Source organism: Bombus flavifrons, chromosome 8 (genome assembly GCF_040668555.2).
Source record: "Bombus flavifrons isolate JBK064 chromosome 8, iyBomFlav1_principal, whole genome shotgun sequence".
NCBI classification, from domain to species: domain Eukaryota; kingdom Metazoa; phylum Arthropoda; class Insecta; order Hymenoptera; family Apidae; genus Bombus; species Bombus flavifrons.
This window is the reverse complement of record NC_138449.1, coordinates 9,200,244-9,222,571: the sequence shown is the minus strand read 5'-3', so window position 1 is coordinate 9,222,571 and position 22,328 is coordinate 9,200,244. Positions and strand designations below refer to the sequence as shown.

General features: G+C 32.6%; 5 protein-coding genes and 1 long non-coding RNA gene across 7 annotated transcripts in view; 4 read left to right on the top strand and 2 right to left on the bottom strand.

Annotated features, from left to right (window-relative positions):
• Nucleotides 1-3,134, bottom strand: part of LOC138182724 (probable G-protein coupled receptor No18) — a 112,009-nt gene extending 108,875 nt beyond the window's left edge. Inside the window, exon 1 of the mRNA XM_069118851.1 lies at nucleotides 2,694-3,134. The gene's annotated coding sequence lies outside the window, so the exon portion shown is untranslated. The remainder of the gene's footprint in view (nucleotides 1-2,693) is intronic.
• Nucleotides 1-3,913, top strand: part of LOC138182726 (uncharacterized) — a 52,298-nt gene extending 48,385 nt beyond the window's left edge. The window contains exons 2-3 of the long non-coding RNA XR_011173871.1: nucleotides 3,128-3,246; nucleotides 3,419-3,913. This is a non-coding gene — a long non-coding RNA (uncharacterized LOC138182726). The remainder of the gene's footprint in view (nucleotides 1-3,127; nucleotides 3,247-3,418) is intronic.
• Nucleotides 3,914-6,569: 2,656 nt separating this feature from the next.
• On the top strand, nucleotides 6,570-7,119 carry LOC138182631 (peritrophin-1-like). The gene is made up of 2 exons (XM_069118665.1): nucleotides 6,570-6,576; nucleotides 6,749-7,119. Exons 1-2 carry the CDS (start codon nucleotides 6,570-6,572, stop codon nucleotides 7,117-7,119), a joined length of 378 nt encoding a protein of 125 aa, XP_068974766.1.
• A 3,281-nt stretch (nucleotides 7,120-10,400) lies between these two features.
• On the top strand, nucleotides 10,401-10,923 carry LOC138182630 (peritrophin-1-like). The gene is made up of 2 exons (XM_069118664.1): nucleotides 10,401-10,407; nucleotides 10,580-10,923. The coding sequence occupies exons 1-2, from the start codon at nucleotides 10,401-10,403 to the stop codon at nucleotides 10,921-10,923; spliced, it is 351 nt and encodes a 116-aa protein (XP_068974765.1).
• Nucleotides 10,924-10,977: 54 nt separating this feature from the next.
• Gen (XPG-like endonuclease) lies at nucleotides 10,978-16,062 on the bottom strand. 2 transcript variants are annotated; one of them, XM_069118837.1, is made up of 7 exons: nucleotides 15,819-16,062; nucleotides 15,467-15,743; nucleotides 15,111-15,397; nucleotides 14,868-15,029; nucleotides 14,622-14,787; nucleotides 11,789-14,554; nucleotides 10,978-11,717 (listed from the first exon to the last, which is right to left on the bottom strand). In XM_069118837.1, the coding sequence occupies exons 1-6, from the start codon at nucleotides 15,974-15,976 to the stop codon at nucleotides 13,427-13,429; spliced, it is 2,178 nt and encodes a 725-aa protein (XP_068974938.1). In that variant the 5' UTR covers nucleotides 15,977-16,062; the 3' UTR covers nucleotides 10,978-11,717; nucleotides 11,789-13,426. The 2 variants fall into 2 exon arrangements, with proteins under 2 accessions (XP_068974938.1, XP_068974939.1); XM_069118838.1 differs by having other exon boundaries at nucleotides 15,467-15,723; nucleotides 15,819-15,959.
• Nucleotides 16,063-19,371: 3,309 nt separating this feature from the next.
• On the top strand, nucleotides 19,372-21,418 carry LOC138182722 (uncharacterized). Its single transcript, XM_069118841.1, has 2 exons — nucleotides 19,372-19,464; nucleotides 19,786-21,418. The coding sequence occupies exons 1-2, from the start codon at nucleotides 19,458-19,460 to the stop codon at nucleotides 21,297-21,299; spliced, it is 1,521 nt and encodes a 506-aa protein (XP_068974942.1). The 5' UTR covers nucleotides 19,372-19,457; the 3' UTR covers nucleotides 21,300-21,418.
• Nucleotides 21,419-22,328: the final 910 nt, after the last annotated feature.

Here is a 22,328-nt window from a genome sequence, read left to right as displayed (position 1 = left end):
ACAACCTAATATTATGATGGTATCTCGATGCATGGCTGTTAGGTTTAAGTTTCATTATATGAAACTATTTATTGATTTCGTTTTATTCTGTCAGTTATGAATTAACGGAATAAATAAGGAAATAGGGTTGTAAACAGTATACTATTTGGAAGTTGACTAAAATTAATGATTCGATGTACATATGATTTTTATATCCCTTTTTGGTTTTGCAATCCACACAAAGCATGACCTTTAATTTTCGATGCATTTTTGAAACTTGCCACGTATAATCTATTTTTTTAAAGAATAACGAATAAAATGCAAGCTAGTTGCGATAGGTAATACAATTAATAAACGAAAGCATGTATCACGAACAATTTGTTTTCAATACTAGAGAAAAAATCAATCAATTGTCCCTTGTTCCTTCATTTGTTGTTTATCTATCGATTTTCAAGTAAATAGAATTTTTAATAGACAAACATATCTCCTCGTCAGAATCGACGCCAAAGGTCTTTTTATGTTTGATATTGTGAATTATTGTGATGTTTGTGAAGATTAATTTCATCAACGATTTTTTAACGTATAATGTATTTTTGAAAGTTGTTTTCACTCAAGGATCAGTATATTTCTAAAAGTTAGGTTCAACAATTGCAAAATCATGTTTATCCTTACAGAAAAATGTTCTCGGGTAAAATTTGACGATTGAGAAAATTTTATATTTGATTAGTTTTTACGATGTTGGCTCGTATGTTTATTTGAGAAATTCTAATATACATTGTGGTGCTGTACATTATATTATGAAGCATCATGCGGTTCCGAAAAACGTTTCCAATAACGATAACAGTAGAAATGCGCAATTCGTAAAGATAAACTTTACCTGAAGGTATAGAAACACAATTAGAAAAATTGATCAATCAATTGCAATATTCTTTTGTTCTGGCGTCCACGCTACATTATAATCAATGATTATGTAAAGAATTAATATAGCATTGTAAAATTAATATGCAAACTTTTATTTTTCAGCATTTTAGCGATAGCTTTTGTATAAAAACTCATTGGAATATTGTTGCGATATCTACTCGTTACAATAACAAAGTTGATTCCGTGAAATCTACTTTATGCTGTTTCCCATACAAAGTAGTCAAACTAGAAGTTAACTACCGAGGAAGTGCATTTCTTACAACTGATTTTACTCGCCAACCTCCCTCAACTTTCTCTGTTATTTTATGCGGCTCTAAAGTTGTTTATTTTAAGTCTTTTCATGCCTTATTATTAAATCTTGTTTCACGTCTTCTTTTTTTCCTCTCAGGAACTTCATTTACTTTCAGTAATCCTGTCCCTTTGTTTTATTTAAATCGTTCTTCTATTTTATTGCGTGTACGTGACTTTGTTCAATTTTAGTAACTTCTTATTGTTTATAAGCATTAAGCTGACGATGAATATTTCATTATTTCATTTACAATCTTAAAACGCTATCGTTTTCTCGATGCAATCGTTTAGCGCTCGTTGGACCGAAAATTTGACGAGCGTTTCTATATTGAATCACTTTGAGCTTTCCGATGATTAATGATATTGACGTCTCCATTTTGTGCTATATGAATCGACTCTTTCAACGATATTATAAATTTGGACATGATAAATGTCACAGAATGAACTTAAATATTTGTTAATTACTAAACCTCGAAGGATAAAATTTCACATCATGTAAATCTTGTATTACCTAATGTTATAACGTTTTGTATTATACATATATCATATATGATAATATATAATAATATATAGTAATATACAGATATGATGATATCATCACAATATTGCAAGTAACAACTTTTCTACTTTCCTTTGTTATTGAATAATTATAAAACATTAAACACTATTTATTCGACTTTTATCTTAAAATAAAGAAGATCCACTGGGATGAAATTTCATTCATGGTAGTACTAATGTGACTTCCTAAAATGATTAGAATGTATAAATTGTAATATTAGATAATTTGTGACGTCTAATAGACCATTGACAAGATTACAGAAGTACAAAATGAATTGTTCTCACACTAAATATAGTAAGATAAAATATTACCACGATAAAAATATTATACAAGCAAATTATGAGACGAAAGAGTAAACATATATCCGATTCCAGGAAGAAAATAAAAGAAAGGCGATCTTTCATTAAATGTCTTTCGCCTGTTGTCCCATTTCCGAAAAAATCGAATTTGAAAATTCGTAGCGTATGTCAGATTAACTCTAAACTCACATGTTCCAAACTTATGTTCCCCAAAACGAATGCATAGACGAAAACAATAATATGAACATATTCACTAACGTTGATTTGATTTGATACCCAAGGTAATCTAATTTATAGACTTTTTCTATTCTCTGTCAGCAACCACAATTTATGCTACAAATGTCAAACGAAAAAATCGTTCGATAAGTTTTGCTACTTATCATTCGCAAATCCTGTTACATCCTTTCTCTATTTTGTTGTACCTTTATGTTTCATTTATCATTTATAATAAATAGCTTATTGTGTACATAAACGTATAATTTTATCTAATTCTAAGACAGCAATAAAAGATACCTTCCAATTTTGGACAATTAAAGGCAATAGAAATAATTATGTAAAAATGATTACGAAAAAGATTCTCTACTTCAGGCAAAAATTTGATAAAATTTTAGTTCAAAGTAATATCTTGAGATTTTTATTTAACATACCTTCAAAAACGGAATATTTATCGACGTTTTGTTCAATATATTTGACGTTTGTTTCTCCAAGTGTCGAGAATTACTTTCAATGAAGAACGATTCCTTCGTTATATCATACTAGTATCTTTAGGTTAAGAAAAGTGTAACGCCGGTCGACGACTTTGAACATTAAAATGTAAAAAGTAAAAATATACTACGTAAAGCATTTTGCGCTTCGGTATACAAACTAATACATTAATGTTACATTAAAATTACATATTAGCTCAATTAGAAGTGTAAATATTATGTTGATCTTTCTCTGACAAGAGATCCGTATGATTAGAAACTACATTGACAACTAATGACTGTATGTTACGACCGCTCCTACAATATTCAATTTTTGATTGTAGTGTTATCACGACACGTTAATATTAATAACCAATTATATACTTGCTTTTTCATAGTCTATCATAAAAAATGTATAACTGACGGATATATAAAGAGAAAGGCAGGCCTGATCGTCACATCGACAACAGTGTGGAAGATACTAGAGCACAGAACTCTTCAAAAAAAAAAATGAAAGGTAATATAGTTTTGGTTATAGTTTAATTTAGTTCGCGTTAAGATTGATTGGACAAAGAGTAAATTTGGATTCGTTACCAAGTATCTTTTCCTCGTCGATATTTTTCACCTAATCATAATGTAATAAGTTACTGCATACGATACTAATTAAAAGTGTTCCATAATTATTTTAGCAATATTTGTGGTTGCACTTACCGCTCTCTTGGTGGCGTTCGTTTCCGCTACTCCACCACCTGAATGTCCCGATGAAAGCGAAGAAGATGTTGCCCTGTTTCCGAATCCAGACGACTGCTCAAGCTATTATACCTGCATTAGAGAACAACCATTGTTGATGCAATGCCACCAAGGACTTGAGTATAACCCGGTATTAAGAATATGCGACTGGCCAAAGAAAAATGCAACCTGTAAACGTCGGCCTGTACGACCACCACATACATCACATGCCTCCACATCCAACTCAGCAAAACATGTTGATATCGGCCGCATACCAGTATAAATAACAGTATAGATCCAGAGTGACACCGACCGGAATAGTATGCAACCATAATTTGTTCAAACAGAACAAATGAATTGAATATGAAAATAATAATACACAGAAATGTAAACAATATAATGTAGATTGATAATGTGGCAATTATAGGCAATAAAAAAGCATAAAAATTAACAAATTCTTCATTAATTGTCATTTGTGTGAATTTAATGTGACAATTACATATGGCAAATCGAATGCATTGCTTATTACGTAATTGTAAATGTGTCAGTAGAACCGAAAATAAACTGATGATATATATATATATATATATATATATATATATATATATATATATATATACAGGGTGGTTGGTAAAGATTTTTTTTTAATTTCTTTTTTTTTTAATTTTTCCATCGAGACAACGATCTACAGTAAGATCCGTTATAACGTACCGCACGCGTACCGAGCGAAAATTCAAAGTCGATTTTCTCGAAAACAAAGCCTCAAACGAAAAATTTTTATTCTATATTTTCGACTCCTTTTTTCGTATAGAATCACCCCCTTTCCGCTTGTACCACCAGTTACCAAACACCCTGTATATACAAGTTCTATACGATGTAGAAAAGACTCATATAGCCAACGCTGTGCTATTTCTTCGATTGAAACGTCTAAGTAACGATAAGAACATGTAAGCTATAGCCGTATCTATCGTCAGTAATCGTCAGTCAGTTCAAATTCCTTAGCTATACGACTCGCGGATCTTCTTTTGGATCAGTTTGTGGACCTTGTACACAGTGACAATTTTAGTACGCCCTTGTTATTGGCCGATGTCATAAATATTCTCCGTCATGACAACGCACCGCTGCCACACCATCGCTCGTTGTTTGCCAGTTCTTGCATGTTTTAATGTTACAATCCTTGATTACCCGCCCTACCTTCCAGATACCGCGCCGTGCAACAGTTTTCTATTCCCCAAAGTTAAGAATACCATACAGAGACAGTATTTTGGGGATTAAAAACGATACAAATAGGAAGCAACGTAGATGTTAAAGCCCACTTGAAACGGGGAACCGCAGCACTGTTTTACGTAATGGAGAGGACACTGCATTAAGTGCTAAAGGCTAATACTTTGAAGCTGACAATAGAGATGTCGAAGTTTCCAACAAATCATTTTTATTAGTTTCCACGAACTTTCTTTCCACACCTCGTACATTTCCAATACCTTTTCGATACTTCTTCTAATGTAGTTTACACAATCAGATTAACATGTAGCCTCCAATCACCTGATTAAACTTGAGTAGTGTGAATAATCCCTCGATTATTCCTTCAGCAGAGATTTCTTTTATTAACGAATAAACCACTTGAGTATCCTCTTGAACTAGAGTATCGTATGCAGATACTCTCGCTGGCAATAAAATGAAATTATTTGCAACTTAAAAAGTAAACTTCGAACGACATTTATGTACCCGAAGGTTTCTCATTGTCCTAATGTCTAGCAACATAGTGCCTTATAAATATAGTCCCCTTTTTTTTTGAACACCAAGTACATATCATGAAGTTTTTATATGTACGTATGTATCTACAAAAAAGTTGAATCTTAATATGTAAAGACGTGTAGCGCATCTTATCATTAATTTTATGTTAAACAAACTATATGTGAGCAAATTATAAAACAAAGGAATGAACATATATCAAATCCCAGGAAGAAAATAAAAGAAAAGCGATCTTTCATTAAATGTCTTTCGCCTGTTGTCCTATTTTCGAAAAAATCGAATTTGAAAATTCTTAGCGTATGTCAGATTAACTCTAAACTCACATGTTCCAAACTTATGTTCCCCAAAACGAATGCATAGACGAAAACAATAATATGAACATATTCACTAACGTTGATTTGATTTGATACCCAAGGTAATCTAATTTATAGACTTTTTCTATTCTCTGTCAGCAACCACAATTTATGCTACAAATGTCAAACGAAAAAATCGTTCGATAAGTTTTGCTACTTATCATTCGTAAATCCTGTTGCATTTTTCCTTTATTTTGTTGTACTTTTCATTTATCACTTATCATTTATAATAGTTTATTGTTTGCATAAGCGTGTTATTCTATCTAATTCTAAGACAGTAACATAAGATACTTTCCAATTTTGAACAATTAAATGCAGTAGAAGTAATTATGTAAAAATGATTACGAAAAAGATTCTCTGCTTTAAGTGGAAATTTAATAAAATTTTAGTGCAAACTAATATCTTGATATCATTATTTTTCTCGGAAACATTATCAACTTTATTAATTAACATTCCTTTAAAAACGAAATGTCTATTGATATTTTATTCGATACACTTGACATTTGTTTCTCCAAGTGTTAAAAATTACTTTTAATGAAGGACAATTCCTTCGTTATATTATACTCCTATCTTTAGATTAAGAAACGTGTAACGCCGGTCGACGACTTTGAACATTAAAATGTAAAAAGTAAAAATTTAATACGTAAAGCATTTTGCGCTTCGGCATACGAACTAATACATTAATGTTACGTTAGAATTACATATTAGCTCAATTAGAAGTGTAAATATTATATCGATCCTTCTCTGAAAAGAGAACAGTATGATTAGAAACTACATTGACAACTAATGACTGTATGTTACGGCCGCTCCTACAATATTCAATTTTTGATTGTAGTGTTATCACGACACGTTAATATTAATAACCAATTATAATTATATACTTGCTTTTTGATAGACTATCATAAAAAATGTATAACTGACGGGTATATAAAGAGAAAGGCAGGCCTGATCGTCACATCGACAACAGTGTGGAAGATACTAGAACACAGAACTCTTCAAAGAAAAGATGAAAGGTAAGATAGTTTTGGTTTTAGTTTAATTTAGTTCGCGTTAAGATTGATTGCACAAAGAGTAAATTTGGATTCGTTACCAAATATCTTTTCCTCGTCGATATTTTTCACCTAATCATAATGTAATAAGTTACTGCACACGATACTAATTAAAACTGTTCCATAATTATTTTAGTAATATTTGTGGTTGCACTTACCGCTCTTTTGGTGGCGTTTGCTTCAACTACTCCACCACCTGATTGTGGAAACGGACAAAACGCTATCTTCCATCAGAATCCAGACGACTGCTCAAGCTTTTATCTCTGCGATAGAGACGAACCATTGTTGTTACGATGCAACGAAGGACTTGAATTTAACCCAAAATTAAAAGTATGTGATTGGCCTAAGAAAACTGTCAGCTGTAAACGTAACGTTTCAATACCACCAAGTGAGCCAGATAGTTCCACACCATCACCAGCAACTGTTTCTGCTGTCCCTGACGCGGCACCAGAGGAAGTAACAGTACATGTCGAGAATGACACCGACCTGAATAATATGCAATCATAATTTGTTCGAATAATATAACATGTTGAATATGAAAATATTTAGACACAATAATGTAAACAATATAATGTAGATTGATAATGTGGCAATTACAGGCAATAAAAAAGCATACTAATTAACCAATATTTCATTAATTCTAATTTGATTAAATTTAATGTGACAATTACATATGGCAATTTGATTACATTGCTTATTACGTAATTGTAAAAATGTCAATAGAACCGAAAATGGACTGATTATGTAGATATGCAATTTCTATACGGTGTAGAAAAAAGACTCATATAGCCAACGCTGCGACTATTTCTTCGATTGGAACGTCTAAGTAACGATAAGAACATGTAAGTTGTAGTCGTATCTATCATCAATAATCGTCAGGCAGTTCAAATTTTATAACTATACGACTCGCGGACCTTCTTGTGGACCAGTTTCTGGACCTCGTACGTAGTGACATACCGACAATGTTAGTACGGGCTTGTTATTAGCCGATGTTATAAATGCTCTTCATCACGACAACGCACCACCGCCACACATCGCTCGCTGTTTGCCAGTTTCTTGCACGTTTTAATGTTACAATGCTTGATTACTCGCCCTACCTTCCGGATCCCGCTCCGTGCAACAGTTTACTATTCCCCAAAGTTAAAAATACCATACAAGGACAGTATTTTAGGGATTAAAAATGATACAAATAGGAAGCAACGTGGATGCTAAAGACCACTTGAATCAGGGAACCGCAGCAGTGTTTTACGCAATGGAGAGGATACTGGATTAAATGCTGGCGGTTAGTACTTTGAAGGTGATTGTTGCGAATTACCAACTAGGTGGCGATCAGTCAGGTTGCAACTGGTTGGTTGATGTCGCGACCCTTGAACGCTATTAATGCTCAAGGTGGATGTAGATTAAAGATGCCTATTAAGCTTGTGTTTAGTAGTTTATTTGAACTGTTTAGTATACATGGAAGAATATGAACTATACGTAACGGTGTTAAACTTAGGCCAGTACGTGATGAGTCTCGTGCTTGATGGCTGCCGAGCTTACATTCTAACTGTCCGTCTAGGGGGTCTGTTTTTGTTAATGTTTCCTGTGAAGCGGGAATCTATTCTATCCAATTCTGTAACAATCGAACTATCGTCGGCGTCTCTCATGTAGTGCATTTTGTACGTACATGCTCGAGGATGCGTAGCGTAACGTTCTGGTTTAGTGTTCCGTTGTCATCGGATGTTGAGGTTTAGGACACGTGGTTCACTTTAGAGCGGACCCGTTGAGCACTTAGGGTGTCACTTAGTCTCTACTCGAAAATGGTATCCCGCTGGGAGTAGCCATCCACACGTTATTTAGCAATTAAGTTAGAAAAATTTACCAAATATCCCGCTGGACAAATTGTAAAGTACAAATTAAATAATAATAAAAAAAAACAGCTTCTTGACGATGTCGGTTTTGCAAATATTGGAACTTGCGAGGTGAGAACCTCCAACTTTCCAAAAAAAACAGAAGCGTTGTCCGTGTCATAAACTGGGTATCACCCAAAATCTCGAACAGTGAGAGTACAGATTTTGACGAAGTTTCAAACAAATAATTTTTATTAATTCTTTTCACGAATCTTCTTTCCACACCTCATACTTTTCCAATACTTTTTCGATGCTACTTCTAATACAGTGTACACAATAAGATTAACATGTAGCCTCCAATCTCATAATTAAATTTGAATAATGTGAATAATCCTTCAATGATTTCCTAAGTAGAGACTTCTTTTATTAATGAATAAACCACTTGAGTATCCTCTTGAACTATAGTATCGCATGAAGATACTTTCCTAGGAAATGAAATTAAGTTATTTGCAACTTAAAAAGTAAGCTCCAAACGACATTTCTGTACCGGAAGGTTTCTCATTGTTCTAATGTCTAGAAACATAGTGCCTTATAAATATCATCCCCTCTTTTTTTGAAAACCACGTAACTATCATGAAGTTTTTATATGTACATATGTATCTACACAGAAGTTGAATTTTAATATGTAAAAACGTATAGCACATCTACTCGCTAGGTGATGTGAATATAAATTTGACTACACAACACGAAAACTTGAATCTATTTCGTTGCAAGGGACGAGTTTATTGTCCTTTACAACTGTTTGCTAGTCGTTGTCAGATGGGTCTATTTTGTGCTGAACAACGGTACTCATGGCTTAACATACGTCATATATATATACATATATTTATGTATAAACTAGAGAATAGTCATTATCTACATTTCAACTATGCGATGTACATAACAATATACTATTTATTTTCACTACCTATTATATGTAAGTTTGTTAATAATATTTTTATTGTAACTACAGTGTATATATGACATTATTAAATTGGACCCAGCACATGAAATGCTGGAGAACGTACAAGACGTGTATATAATCGCATATGTCTTAATGGATCAACTGTTTTTATTTAATTTACATCGTTTTGTTTAGGTACTTCGGTATGTATTTAATTTGTCATCGATTATAATTGGTCTTTATAATTACAGATATCAAATGAATGCAACAGGCAGGCTAATACAGACTGATAAACGCCTGTGTGTAAATAATTTTACATGCACGTCTTTGATATTTAGTATCGTGGTAATTTATACAGATTATTTTTATTTTAACAAGTAATATATGAGTCCTTTATTTCATTATTACATAATTACAGTGTTTAGAAAATGCAATAAAATATGCATATATAATATTACAAGATATTCAATTAAAAAGACGATATCACAAGATGTATTTAAAAATGTATAATCTATTTACAACATATTTGACGTTTGTTTCTCTAAGTGTTGAAGATTACTTTTAATGAAGAACAGTTCCTTCGTTATATTATTCTTGTATCTTTAGATTAAGAAAAGTGTAACGGCGATCAACAACTTTGAACATTGAACTATAAAAGGTAAAAATTTAATACGTAAAGCATTTTGCGCTTCGGTATACAAACTAATACATTAATGTTACGTTACAGTTACATATTAGCTCAATTAGAAGTGTAAATACTATCTCGATATTTCTCTAAACAGAGGACGATATGATTAGAAACGACATTGACAACTAATAGCTGCATGTTACGCTCCAATTTTTGACTATAGTGTTATCACGACACGTTAAGATTAAGAATCAATTATATACTTGCTTTTTCATAGTCTATCATAAAAAATGTATAACTGACGGATATATAAATAGAAAGGCAGGCCTGATCGTCACAACGACAACAGTGTGGAAGATACTAGAACACAGAACTCTTCAAAGAAAAAATGAAAGGTAATATAGTTTTAGTTTTAGTTTAATTTAGTTCGCGTTAAGATTAATTGGACAAAGAGTAAATTTGGATTTGTTACCAAATATCTATTCCTCGTCGATATTTTTCACCTAATCTTAATGTAATAAGTTACTGCATACGATACTAATTAAAAGTGTTCCATAATTATTTTAGCAATATTTGTGGTTACATTTGCCACACTTTTTGTGGCGTTCGTTTCCGCTACTCCACCACCTGAATGTCCCAATGATGAGGAAGAAGATGTTGCCCTGTTTCCAAATCCAGACGACTGCTCAACCTATTATTCCTGCATTAGAGACATACCGGTGTTAATGCAATGCAACGAAGGACTTGAATTTAATCCGGAATTAAGAGTATGCGATTGGCCAAAGAAAAATGCAAGCTGCAAACATCGGCCTGTACGACCACCACATTCAACACATAGTCCTACAACCATACCATCAACAACCAGTTCCACGGTAGATACCACCCGGGCACCGACAGTAGAAACCCAGTGACACCGACCTGAATAATATGCAATCATAATTTCTTCCAATAATATAGCATGTTGAATATGAAAATTTTTAAACGCAATAATGTAAAGAATATAATGGAGATTGCTAATGTAGCAATTATATGCAATAAAAAAGCATAAAAATTAACAAATACTTCAATAATTGTCATTTGTATAAATTTAATGAGACAATTACATATGGCAATTCGATTACATTGCTTATTACGTAATTGTAAATGTGTCAATAGGTCCGAAAATGAACTGATGATATGTATATATATACAAGTCCTATACGGTGTAGAAAAGACTCATATAGCAAACGCTGCGACCGTTTCTTCAACTGGAACGTCTAAGTAACGATAAGAACATTTAACTTATAGCCATATCTTCTCGTGTACCGGTTTCTGGACCTTGTACACGGTGACAATTTTAGTACGCCCTTGTTATTAGCCGATGTCATAAATGTTCTCCGTCATGACAACGCACCGCTGCCACACCATCGCTCGTTGTTTGCCAGTTCTTGCACGTTTTAATGTTACAATCCTTGATTACCCGCCCTACCTTCCGGATCCCGCGCCGTGCAACAGTTTACTATTCCCCAAAGTTAAGAATACCATACAGGGACAGTATTTTGGGGATTGACGATACAAATAGGAAGCAACGTGGATGCTAAAGCCCATTTGAAACGGGGAACCGCAGCAGTGTTTTACGTAATGGAGAGGACACTCCATTAAGTGCTAAAGGGTAATACTTTGAAGCTGACAATATAGATGTTGACGAATTTCACCTACCTTTTACCTTTTCGATACTTCTTCTAATGTAGTTTACACAATCAGATTAACATGTAGCCTCCAATCACCTGATTAAACTTGAGTAGTGTGAATAATGCCTCGATGATCCCTTCAGCAGAGATTTCTTTTATTAGCGAATAAACCACTTGAGTATCCTCTTGAACTATAGCATCGCATGCAGACACCCTCACTGGCAATAAAATTAAATTATTTGCAACTTAAAAAGTAAGCTCCAAACGACATTTCTGTACCGGAAGGTTTCTCATTGTTCTAATGTCTAGAAACATAGTGCCTTATAAATATCATCCCCTCTTTTTTGAATACCATGTAAATATCATGAAGTTTTTATATGTACGTATGTATCTACACAAAAGTTGAATTTTAATATGTAAAAACTTGTAGCGCATCTACTCGCGAATTGACGTGATTATAAATTAACGACACAACAGGAAACCTTGAATCTATTTCGTTGTATAAGACGAGTTTATTGTCATTTACAACTGTTTGCTAGTCGTTGTCAGATGGGTCTATTTTGTGCTGAACAACGGTACTCATGGCTTAACATGACCTCCTGTATTTCTCATTATACGTCATATATATATACATATATTTATGTATAAACTAGAGAATAGTCATTATCTACATTTCAACGATACATGATAATATACTATTTATTGTTAGTACCTATTATATGTAAGTTTGTTAATAATATTTTTATTGTAACTACATTGTATATATGACATTATTAAATTGGACGCAGCACATGAAATGCTGGAGAACGTGCAAGACGTGTATATAATCGCATATGTCTTAACGTATCAACTGTTTTTATTTAATTTACATCGTTTTGTTTAGGTACTTCGGTATGTATTTAATTTATCATCGATTATAATTGGTCTTTATAATTACAGATATCAAATGAATGCAACAGGCAGGCTAATACAGACTGATAAACGCCTGTGTCTAAATAATGTTACATATACGTCTTTGATATTTAGTATTGTGGAAATTTATACAGATTATTTTTATTTTAACAAGTAATATATGAGTCCTTTATTTCATTATTACATAATTACAGTGTTTAGAAAATGCAATAAAATATGCATATATAATATTACAAGATATTCAATTAAAAAGACGATATCACAAGATGTATTTAAAAATGTATAATCTATTTACAACATTCAATGTATCAAACAATTATTTTGCATTTGAACAAATACGATTTAAATATCTTAAAAGCATATTTTAAAAATATGCGATTAAAACATAGTTCATACAATAACACATAAGATTGGATACATAAATCAATCTTCGTTATTAACACAATCCCAAGCAATTATTGATAAAAAATTTCTTACCTTCGCGGTAATATTTCGCTACGTTCCTTAAATTTAGTTTATCATTTTATTACTTACATAAATATGAAGATGAGATTTTCAACGTTGAAAAATTTTAGTGGTATTTTATATAGTAATTTAAATCGAATTTGTAAAAAAATATAAGATTTAAAATAATAACGACTTAGTTACTTAGAAATACGAGAGATCTTTTAAAATTATATAAAACATATTGTGTATGGGCATAGATACTACAATAAATTCTAGATACGATAATATGAAGGCAATGAATGGTATTTTGTACTTGTTCTGATATCTTGTTTTAGTAACCAATTGCATACTGAATTACGTAAAGAAACGCACCTCATATTAAATGCTACGTGAGAAATTGGGTTTCCGGATCGGTATCATTCATAAGATCATCAAATCCAAGACTAAATCTATCGTTTATAAGCGTAGAAGTTCTTTGAAGCCTTTTTTTCGGTTTCTCGCAATTTATTCTGTGATTAAGAGGAATATAGGATTCATCTATATCAGCAAATTCATCAACTGACTGATTATGAATTACATCATTTCTGAAACATTGATCAGAGTTCGTTTCAAAATTAACTACGTCATCAACTGTTTTCACATCTTCAGTGTCTTTTTCACATAAATTATTTTCATCTTTAGGTGTTTGCATATTTTCTGAAACATTAAATTTGAAGACCCTTTGATTACATATATTGTCTATTATCTCTGACATGTTTACATCATGATCATCGTTCTCGTCAATAAAATCATCCGGTGAAAGTTCATTAAACATTCTATCCAATGTATTATTTAAGTTTGAATTGATATTCTCCAATTGTAATACTTTTTCGAACTGAGGACCGCGTTTAACTTTATCACTTCTTTTCGGACTTTCTTGTAAACCATCTAATGTTTTACATTTTTTAGATTTTATTGGCGTAATACTCATCCTTCGGAAAGATTCTTCTAAAGACGTAGGATCATTTTTGGAAATAAATTCATCAATTTTTCTATTACTTTCTGTTTTTGCATTTCTCTTCTGACGCCTCTTTTCTGCTTTACGTTTTTTATCACTAGCATCTGTATCGTTTTGTATTTTCTTTTTATTCGGTCGTTTCTTTGTTTTCGCATTCCTTGCATTTTCAAATGCTTCAACTAATTCTGGATAACATTTCTGTACAGCACTTTGTGGCTCAATGCTTGCCAATTCAGATGGAATATCTGCACCATTATCACTCACATTATCTAATGCAATATATTCTTTTAATCTTTTTATCGTACTATGATCAGTCTTCCAAATAATTTCGTAACTCGCAACAGACCTAATATTCCGAACTTTCTTTATTGCTTCAGGTATGTATAAATCGAGCATTGTTAGACGGTTGTCTGCAGAAATACCTGGAAGGTGTACAAGTTGCCAACGAGTCACTAGAGGAAATATCTTCTCAAATGCATATTGTGGTTCCCAAGACAAATATCGTTCCATGAAATCCTAACATAAATCGAGTTATAATAAGAATAAATAAAGTAAACTTACAAAGTTTTATGTTAAAACTTACTATGAATTCATTCACTTGCGGTTGTTTCCACTGAATATCTATTTTTGCAGGTACTGAAGCTTTTTTAATAAGAAATTCATCTATTAATTCTTGGTTTGGAAAATCTTCAATAAGAAGAGCCTTTTTTCGTAAAGCAATTTCATTTAATAATAAAGCTCTTTTCTCTCTACAAAAGTATATCATAAAAAATACAATATAAATATGCTAGATAAAATATGTTGCATAACAATTACATAACAAACGTACTTATAAGAGTCATGGCATTTTACAGTGGTCCCACATTCTATACAACCTGATTTTGTATGCTTTTGTAGTTTACCACTATGTCCACAAGACGAACACAAATTTGGATTCAGTAATTCTGCTTCTTTATAATCTAAAGTAGTATCGGTCCTCCAACTCTTCATTCTAAAAAATTAATAGTATTTGTACATAATATTTTTGTTAGATAAAAAATACATTTTAGACATACTTTAATTTATACTTTACCGTTCAAGAATATCTTCATCATTTACAATTTTAAAAAGCTTCATAGCAGCTTCTTTACCAACTCCATTCAATCCATCATTATAATCACAACCACATAATAAAGCTAATGCTATCATTTTATTTCTCCCTAATTCTAATAACCTTTCTATCTTTTCTAATTTATATTCATCTACAGCACCACCTGAACTCCCACGATTTCCTTGAGTGCTTGTACAAAAATTTCTGTAAACTATTTTTGCTCCATATAAAAAGCAATCACTGTCTTGACTTATGCATCCATCAACAAGCTGTAAAAATAATTATTAAAGCAATAGGTAACTGTGATTCATATCTTTTCATGTATATAAATATTTTACCCCATCTTCATTTAAATAAGCACACATTGCTTCTGCTTCCCCATGTCCTTGCACACACGCCAAACCCATAAGTTGAAGCATTTGCTTGCATTCATTGAGAATTCTATTAAACTGTGTTCTACCTCCTTTAGAAGCAGTTTTTTTCTCACGAAAACCAGAGCGAACGTCATTTCTCTTTGCAATTGTCTTATGTTTCAAAGTAGGTGCTTTCCCTTCCAATACAAATACTGGAGATATTCCTTGCATGAGGAGAAATGCTGTACGAAAATAGAGATTCCTGTAATAATTATTCAATCGTATTTAACTTTAAATCTGAAAGAATAATAAATATAACCAATGCAAACTCACAAACCTAAGATACATTTTTGGTTGTGCAGAATGATCAGTTACTGTTTGACTATCCACAATCCAACAACTTATGTCAATGGCTACCGTTTTTCCTTGAAGCTCAAATATTGGTTTCCTCTCGCTCAAAGGCGACAAAATATTCCAAAGATCTTTTACTCCCATTTTTACTAATTTGAACTAGAGTTTGTAAACATTTTACTACAACGTATTTGTTGGGGTCTATGTGCAATTGTGTGTTATGTGATACCATATTAAAAGGATATAAATTCCTATGCAGTAAAGTTAAACACTAGAAAATGGTTTATACTGTTGTGTATAGTGTGTTGTGTGTGGTATAGGCTTGTAGCTCTCTCTAGCGTGAATATCTTGTACGATAATAGGATAAAATCTAGCGCGGCGAATTTAACTTTACAACAGCGTAACCGAGGCAACGAACAAAAGTTGCTTAACAAATTTATTGATTAAGTTTCAAAATTATTTATCAGTAATAACTATGATCACTTTTAAATTTCGTATTTACTTTCATTACCATGGGAAAGAACATTGTCAATGCATAAATCGCTTGCTCTTTAATATTACAACTTCAATCAAATTAATATTTATTAGCATTGGTTAATAAGAAATTGTATTATTGGATAACAGACAATCATAGATTGTCATGTAAAATCCCAGTAGATAAATGGGCTATTCTGTGACCTAAAAAGTGAGAGAATCGTTGGAATTATTAAATCGTAGAATCGTTGAGTCGTAAAACCGTCACGTTGAGGTCAGAGTTTAAGAAAATTTCATTAAAGCGCGAATCTTTGTTAAAGTCAAATTTTTTGTCAAATTCAATGTATTATAACTCAATTTTAAATATAAATTTTATTCAAGTTAATTTTTCTCATTGTGTATTTCTTCATTTAAACGTAGATTTAATTTTTTGAATTGTTTAGTGTTGTAACACGAGCAGAGTGTTTCAACACTCCAAAAGCTGCAGCCTGGCCGAATTGCCCCAAATCTTGAAAAAGCCACGTAACAATAGACTAGCAACATATTTGAGATGATAAAATATAGAAATTTTTGCACGTGTTTGTGCTTTATTCAAGATAAAGACATCTTTTTATTTGCAAGAAACTGATTTCTTTAAAGTATTCTATTGAAACGTCATATCCAAAGCTTTCAATGGAAATCATTCATATCAAACACATAATTCTGATCCTGGCATTAAATTGAATACTTTTGTTGTAAAATTTTTTTTTAAATAATATATATGTATATTTCTGAAACCTACTATTATAACAGATTTTTTCTTTGTTGTTATGAATTAATATATTACCAAAGACAAAGTATAATATATACAAATAATATATACAATGGATGTCCTATCTAATATATTTTTTGTTTCAAGTGTTAATTATTTGTGAACTTTATCATCTTGATATTGTTTCCAACATTATCGATTCAACATAAAATAAAAATATGTACGATCACCGACGAATTAGTCAATAGTACAATCATAGATTAATACAAGAGCAGGCTGAAAAATTTCCGGAATGTCAATAATAAATAAACCAACTCCCAACGACGATTCTGGAAATTTTTCAATCTGCTCTCGTATGTACCTACGTACAATCATGTTATATTAATTATATTCATGTATCTAAACAAATATTTTCTATAAATTTATTGCTTATATGTTATATTTTTATATATTGTATTTATTGATCTATATTATATTGCATAATATACTATTATATTTACAAAGCTATTTCCTATCAATAATATTCCTACATTGCACATGTACAATCTTCTGAATCACTTCTTTTCAGATTAGCAAAAAATAAAATTACACTATCCATTATGGATTTCCCAATGAAAGATCGATAAAGGTAATCGGCTATCAATCTACGTGATACAAAAAACTTTATAAATCGAAAGATTTTTAATTTTTCTATACAATTTTCGATAAGGAAAGATAAATATGTCGTCTATATTTTTAACTTTTGTTCACACGCACTTTTGTACAAATCTTCTTGTGCATCACATGCACAATACTTCAAGTATATATAGTATACTAGTATATATACTAAAATAAGCATTATTTGGCACAAAAGAAAGTAATTGCTTTTATTTACAACTGTAATGCGAATTTAACTCTCTTGTATACATTAAGCCCTTTAGCATCTTTAGTTTAAGAACTTTTTAAATGCATTCGACTTTCTGTTTCTTTTTCAAATTTTCATTCAAATTCTATCACTTAATGCAATGAGTTTAGAAGTGAAAAAATAGAGATATGTACATATTAGTCTACTCTAAAGTATCTGAACACCGTCTAAATAGGTCTAAATTCCTGGTATAAGTGATGTCAGGGAGATTTTATACCTTGAAATAGAACAAAAATCAAGAATGACAAAAGTTACGTTGAAGAACGTAATTTTCATTTCTGAGGTAGTCTTCATTCCTATGAAGATCGAATTTGAAAATTTATCAAGTATGTATGTATTTGATTAATTCTCGATTGAAAAAGAGCGCGCAATTAACAAAAGATTATTCTATAATGCGAAACTAAGTTGAAAATGTGGAATACAATTTTTTCACCTGTTGTTTCGTTTTCGAGAAAACTAAATTAGAAAATTTGTAGCGCGTATGTATCCGAATTAATTCTCAACTCAGAAGCTTATTTTCTAAAAAACGAGGCCTCAAACGAAAAACGTAAATAAATATATTTAAATATTGATTTCCATACAAGGTTGATTTCCATATTACTTTCTGGACTTTTTCTATTCTCTATCAACAATTATAATTTATAATAAAAGTGATACGAAAAAATCGTTTGATAAGTTTGCCAATGTATTTAATAATCTTGTTGTACCTTTTTTTTTTATTCGGTTACAGTTTTATGTTCTATTTATTATTTATAATAGTTTATTGTTATTTCATTTGTGTCTGATGAATTAATGTAGAATAATTCTTAATTTTTATCATCTAAAGGTAATAAAAGTAGTTATATGGGAAGAATTATGAGGAACATTCTTTGCTTGAAAATACCTTCAAATGAAAATGTAATTTCAGTTTAAAGTAATATTTTAAGATCTTTGTTTCTCTTAAAAACATTATTAATTTTATTAAATTCCTTTAAAAAACAAAATTTATGCTGATGTTTCGTTCGATATATTTGATGTTCGTTTCTTCAAACGTTGAAAATTACTTTCAATGAAGAACAAATTGTCATTATATTTAATTAATTTATTGATTAACTTTTATATTTTTTAAATACATAAAGTATTTTATGCTTTAATATACAAACTGGTATATTAATGTTATAATTAGAATTAGATATTAATTCAATTAGAAATGATTCTAAATAATTTCTGAAGTCACTATCTCAAACTTTCTCTGAGACGGAAACCGATATGATTGGCAGACAATATTGACACTTAATAACGCTACGTTCCAACGACTCATGTAGTAGCTAATTTTTTCTTCGTTAGACTTATCACGATATGATGATAATTATGATTGATAAACAAGTATTTGCTTGCTGATAATCTATTAAAAATACTTATGTAGAATATATAAAGAGGAAGACAAATCTGATCGCCATAACAATAGTAAGAAGGAATACAATACAAGACGAAATTGTGCGCTTTCAGAAGCAAAAATGAAAGGTAAGATAGTTGTAATAATCTCCAATAAAATTGTTCACGTTAAGATTGAACGGAAGAAGTGGAATGGAATATCTTAATTTTAGTGAAAATATTTTTGTTATTTACACGTTCGACATTATTTAATTCTCATCTATAAGATCTTCTTTATTATATTATACAAGAAAATGCATATACACAGATATATACATACAGAAACAGAATTTTCATCTTGTCATAACATTTTTTACTTTATATAAAGATTTTGCCGATATTTTTAACTTGATGTCAATTATTAAATTACTAGATACGATACTAATTAAAATCGTCTGATAATCATTTTAGCAACGTTTGTGGCAATATTTGCCACACTTTTGGTGACGTTTGCTTCTGCCACCCCACCTCAATGTCCAAATAAGGACGGAGAGGATATTGCCTTGTTTCCGAATCCAGATGACTGCTCGACCTACTATTCCTGCACTGCAGGCATACCGCAGATAATGCAATGTAGTGAAGGACTGGAATATAATACGGATTTAAGAGTATGTGATTGGCCCAGAGAGCATGCAGAATGTAAACATCACCATTCAAGACCACCACATTCTTCGACAGCCCGTCCTACGGTGACATCTCGCCCACCACGACCAACTGAATCTGGCGAACACAGTACTACTGCATCACCCCCTCCGTTACAACGAACTCTTTCTACTGATGGACCATCCCGTCCTCCAAGACCAACTCACCCTACTAAACAAACCCACCCTTCAAGACCAACTACTGAACCATCCCGTCCTCCAAGACCAACTCACCCTACTAAACAAACCCACCCTTCAAGACCAACTACTGAACCATCCCGTCTTCCAAAACGACCTCACCCTACTAAACCATCCCATCCTTCAAGACCAACTGATTCTACTGAACCATCCCGTCCTCCAAAACCACATCACCCTACTAGACCATCCCATCCTTCAAGACCACCTCACCCTACTAGACCACATCCTTCAAGACCAACTGATTCTACTGAACCATCCCGTCCTTCAAAACGACCTCACCCTACTAGACCATCTCATCCTTCAAGGTCAACTCCATCTGTCAATACAAGGCCATCTCGTCGACCAAATCCTGATTTTCCTCCACACCTCCCAGGCCATAAACCACACGACCGACCCCTTCCACCACACCACCCACCAGCACCACCGCACCACCCACCCGTTCCACCACACCACCCACCCGTACCACCGCACCACCCACCTGTTCCACCACACCACCCACCCGGTCCTCCGCACCGCCCACCCGGTCCGCCACACCGCCCACCCAGTCCACCACACCACCCACCCGGTCCTCCACACCACCCACCCGGTCCTCCACACCGCCCACCCGGTCCACCACACCACCCTCCCGTTCCACCGCACCACCCACCCGTTCCACCACACCACCCACCCAGTCCACCACACCACCCACCCGGTCCTCCACACCACCCACCCGGTCCTCCACACCGCCCACCCGGTCCACCACACCACCCTCCCGTTCCACCGCACCACCCACCCGTTCCACCACACCACCCACCCAGTCCACCACACCACCCACCCGGTCCGCCACACCGCCCACCCAGTCCACCACACCACCCACCCGGCCCACCGCACCACCCACCAGTACCACCGCACCACCCACCTGTTCCACCACACCACCCACCCGTTCCACCACACCACCCACCCGTTCCACCACACCACCCACCCGTACCACCGCACCACCCACCCGGTCCACCACACCACCCTCCCCTTCCCCCAATTCCACATCATCCCCCACAACGTCCTCATTCCCCCTTTGATGAGCTCATCTTTCCAAGATATGAAGACTAACCAATCTTATGATTAAAAGAAGTTGTTCAATGTCACTGCAATTCTTAGTGTGTTGGCAAAAATTATGTATTCAAAATGTATTCGATATAGTTGAACTGTAATATATATTTCTGAATTTATTTCTCCACATTTTATTTATTTCTCAAGTCTTTCGTTTTCATGACACAAATCTTAATTTATATTCAGTATTATGAGAAAATAAGGGAAAGTACAAATAGGTAATTATTTCGATTAATTATTTTAACCTTTTTGGAATTTACTACTTATTTTTAAAAATCCATGATATTAAGAATTAGGAGTATTAGAATTCATAGACACTAATAAATGCCGAATTTCATTTGTCCTTTAATATAAGCTACTTAATAGTTCTATTCAGTGTGTTCATTTATAATAGAGCCGTAGAATCATTGGTTTTCAACTGTTTTCAATTTTTTTGGTAAAACATTAAAATACGATTCGTAAAAAATTTGTACAGCTTAATAAAAATTCGCAGAAAATATTTTAGATGTATTTTAATCGCGTCTTTCGAAATTGAATCATAATCTGAACTTTATAAATTGAAAAGATAATGAATTTGATACGAAAATCGTTGTAGAAACACATCACAAAATATTGACCTAAGAAAGTATAACACTAACGTGTTAAGTGAATGAAAAGTGAAAAGAAAGAAAAGAAAAGGAAACAGTATAACGAAATTTGATCTAACAAATAGTACACGTATGTATTTAAAGTTTATCTCAAACTTATTGAGCAAATAGTAAAACAAAAAATAAATCATTGTGTCAATGAAAAATCACATCTTTTATGTCTTATAAATGAAATCGACGAATTGTAGACGAATATTTGAAATTGTATTTAACTGTACGATAATTGTTTTAAAAACATACTCATGGTATATTCTTATCATTTTTATTATTAAATACCTATTTTTGGAAAATTTAATATCTTTTTGTTGTTTGCAATGAATTCTTATGATATTTGATATACAATATACATATATACACATGCAGCATTTCATAATATATTTGC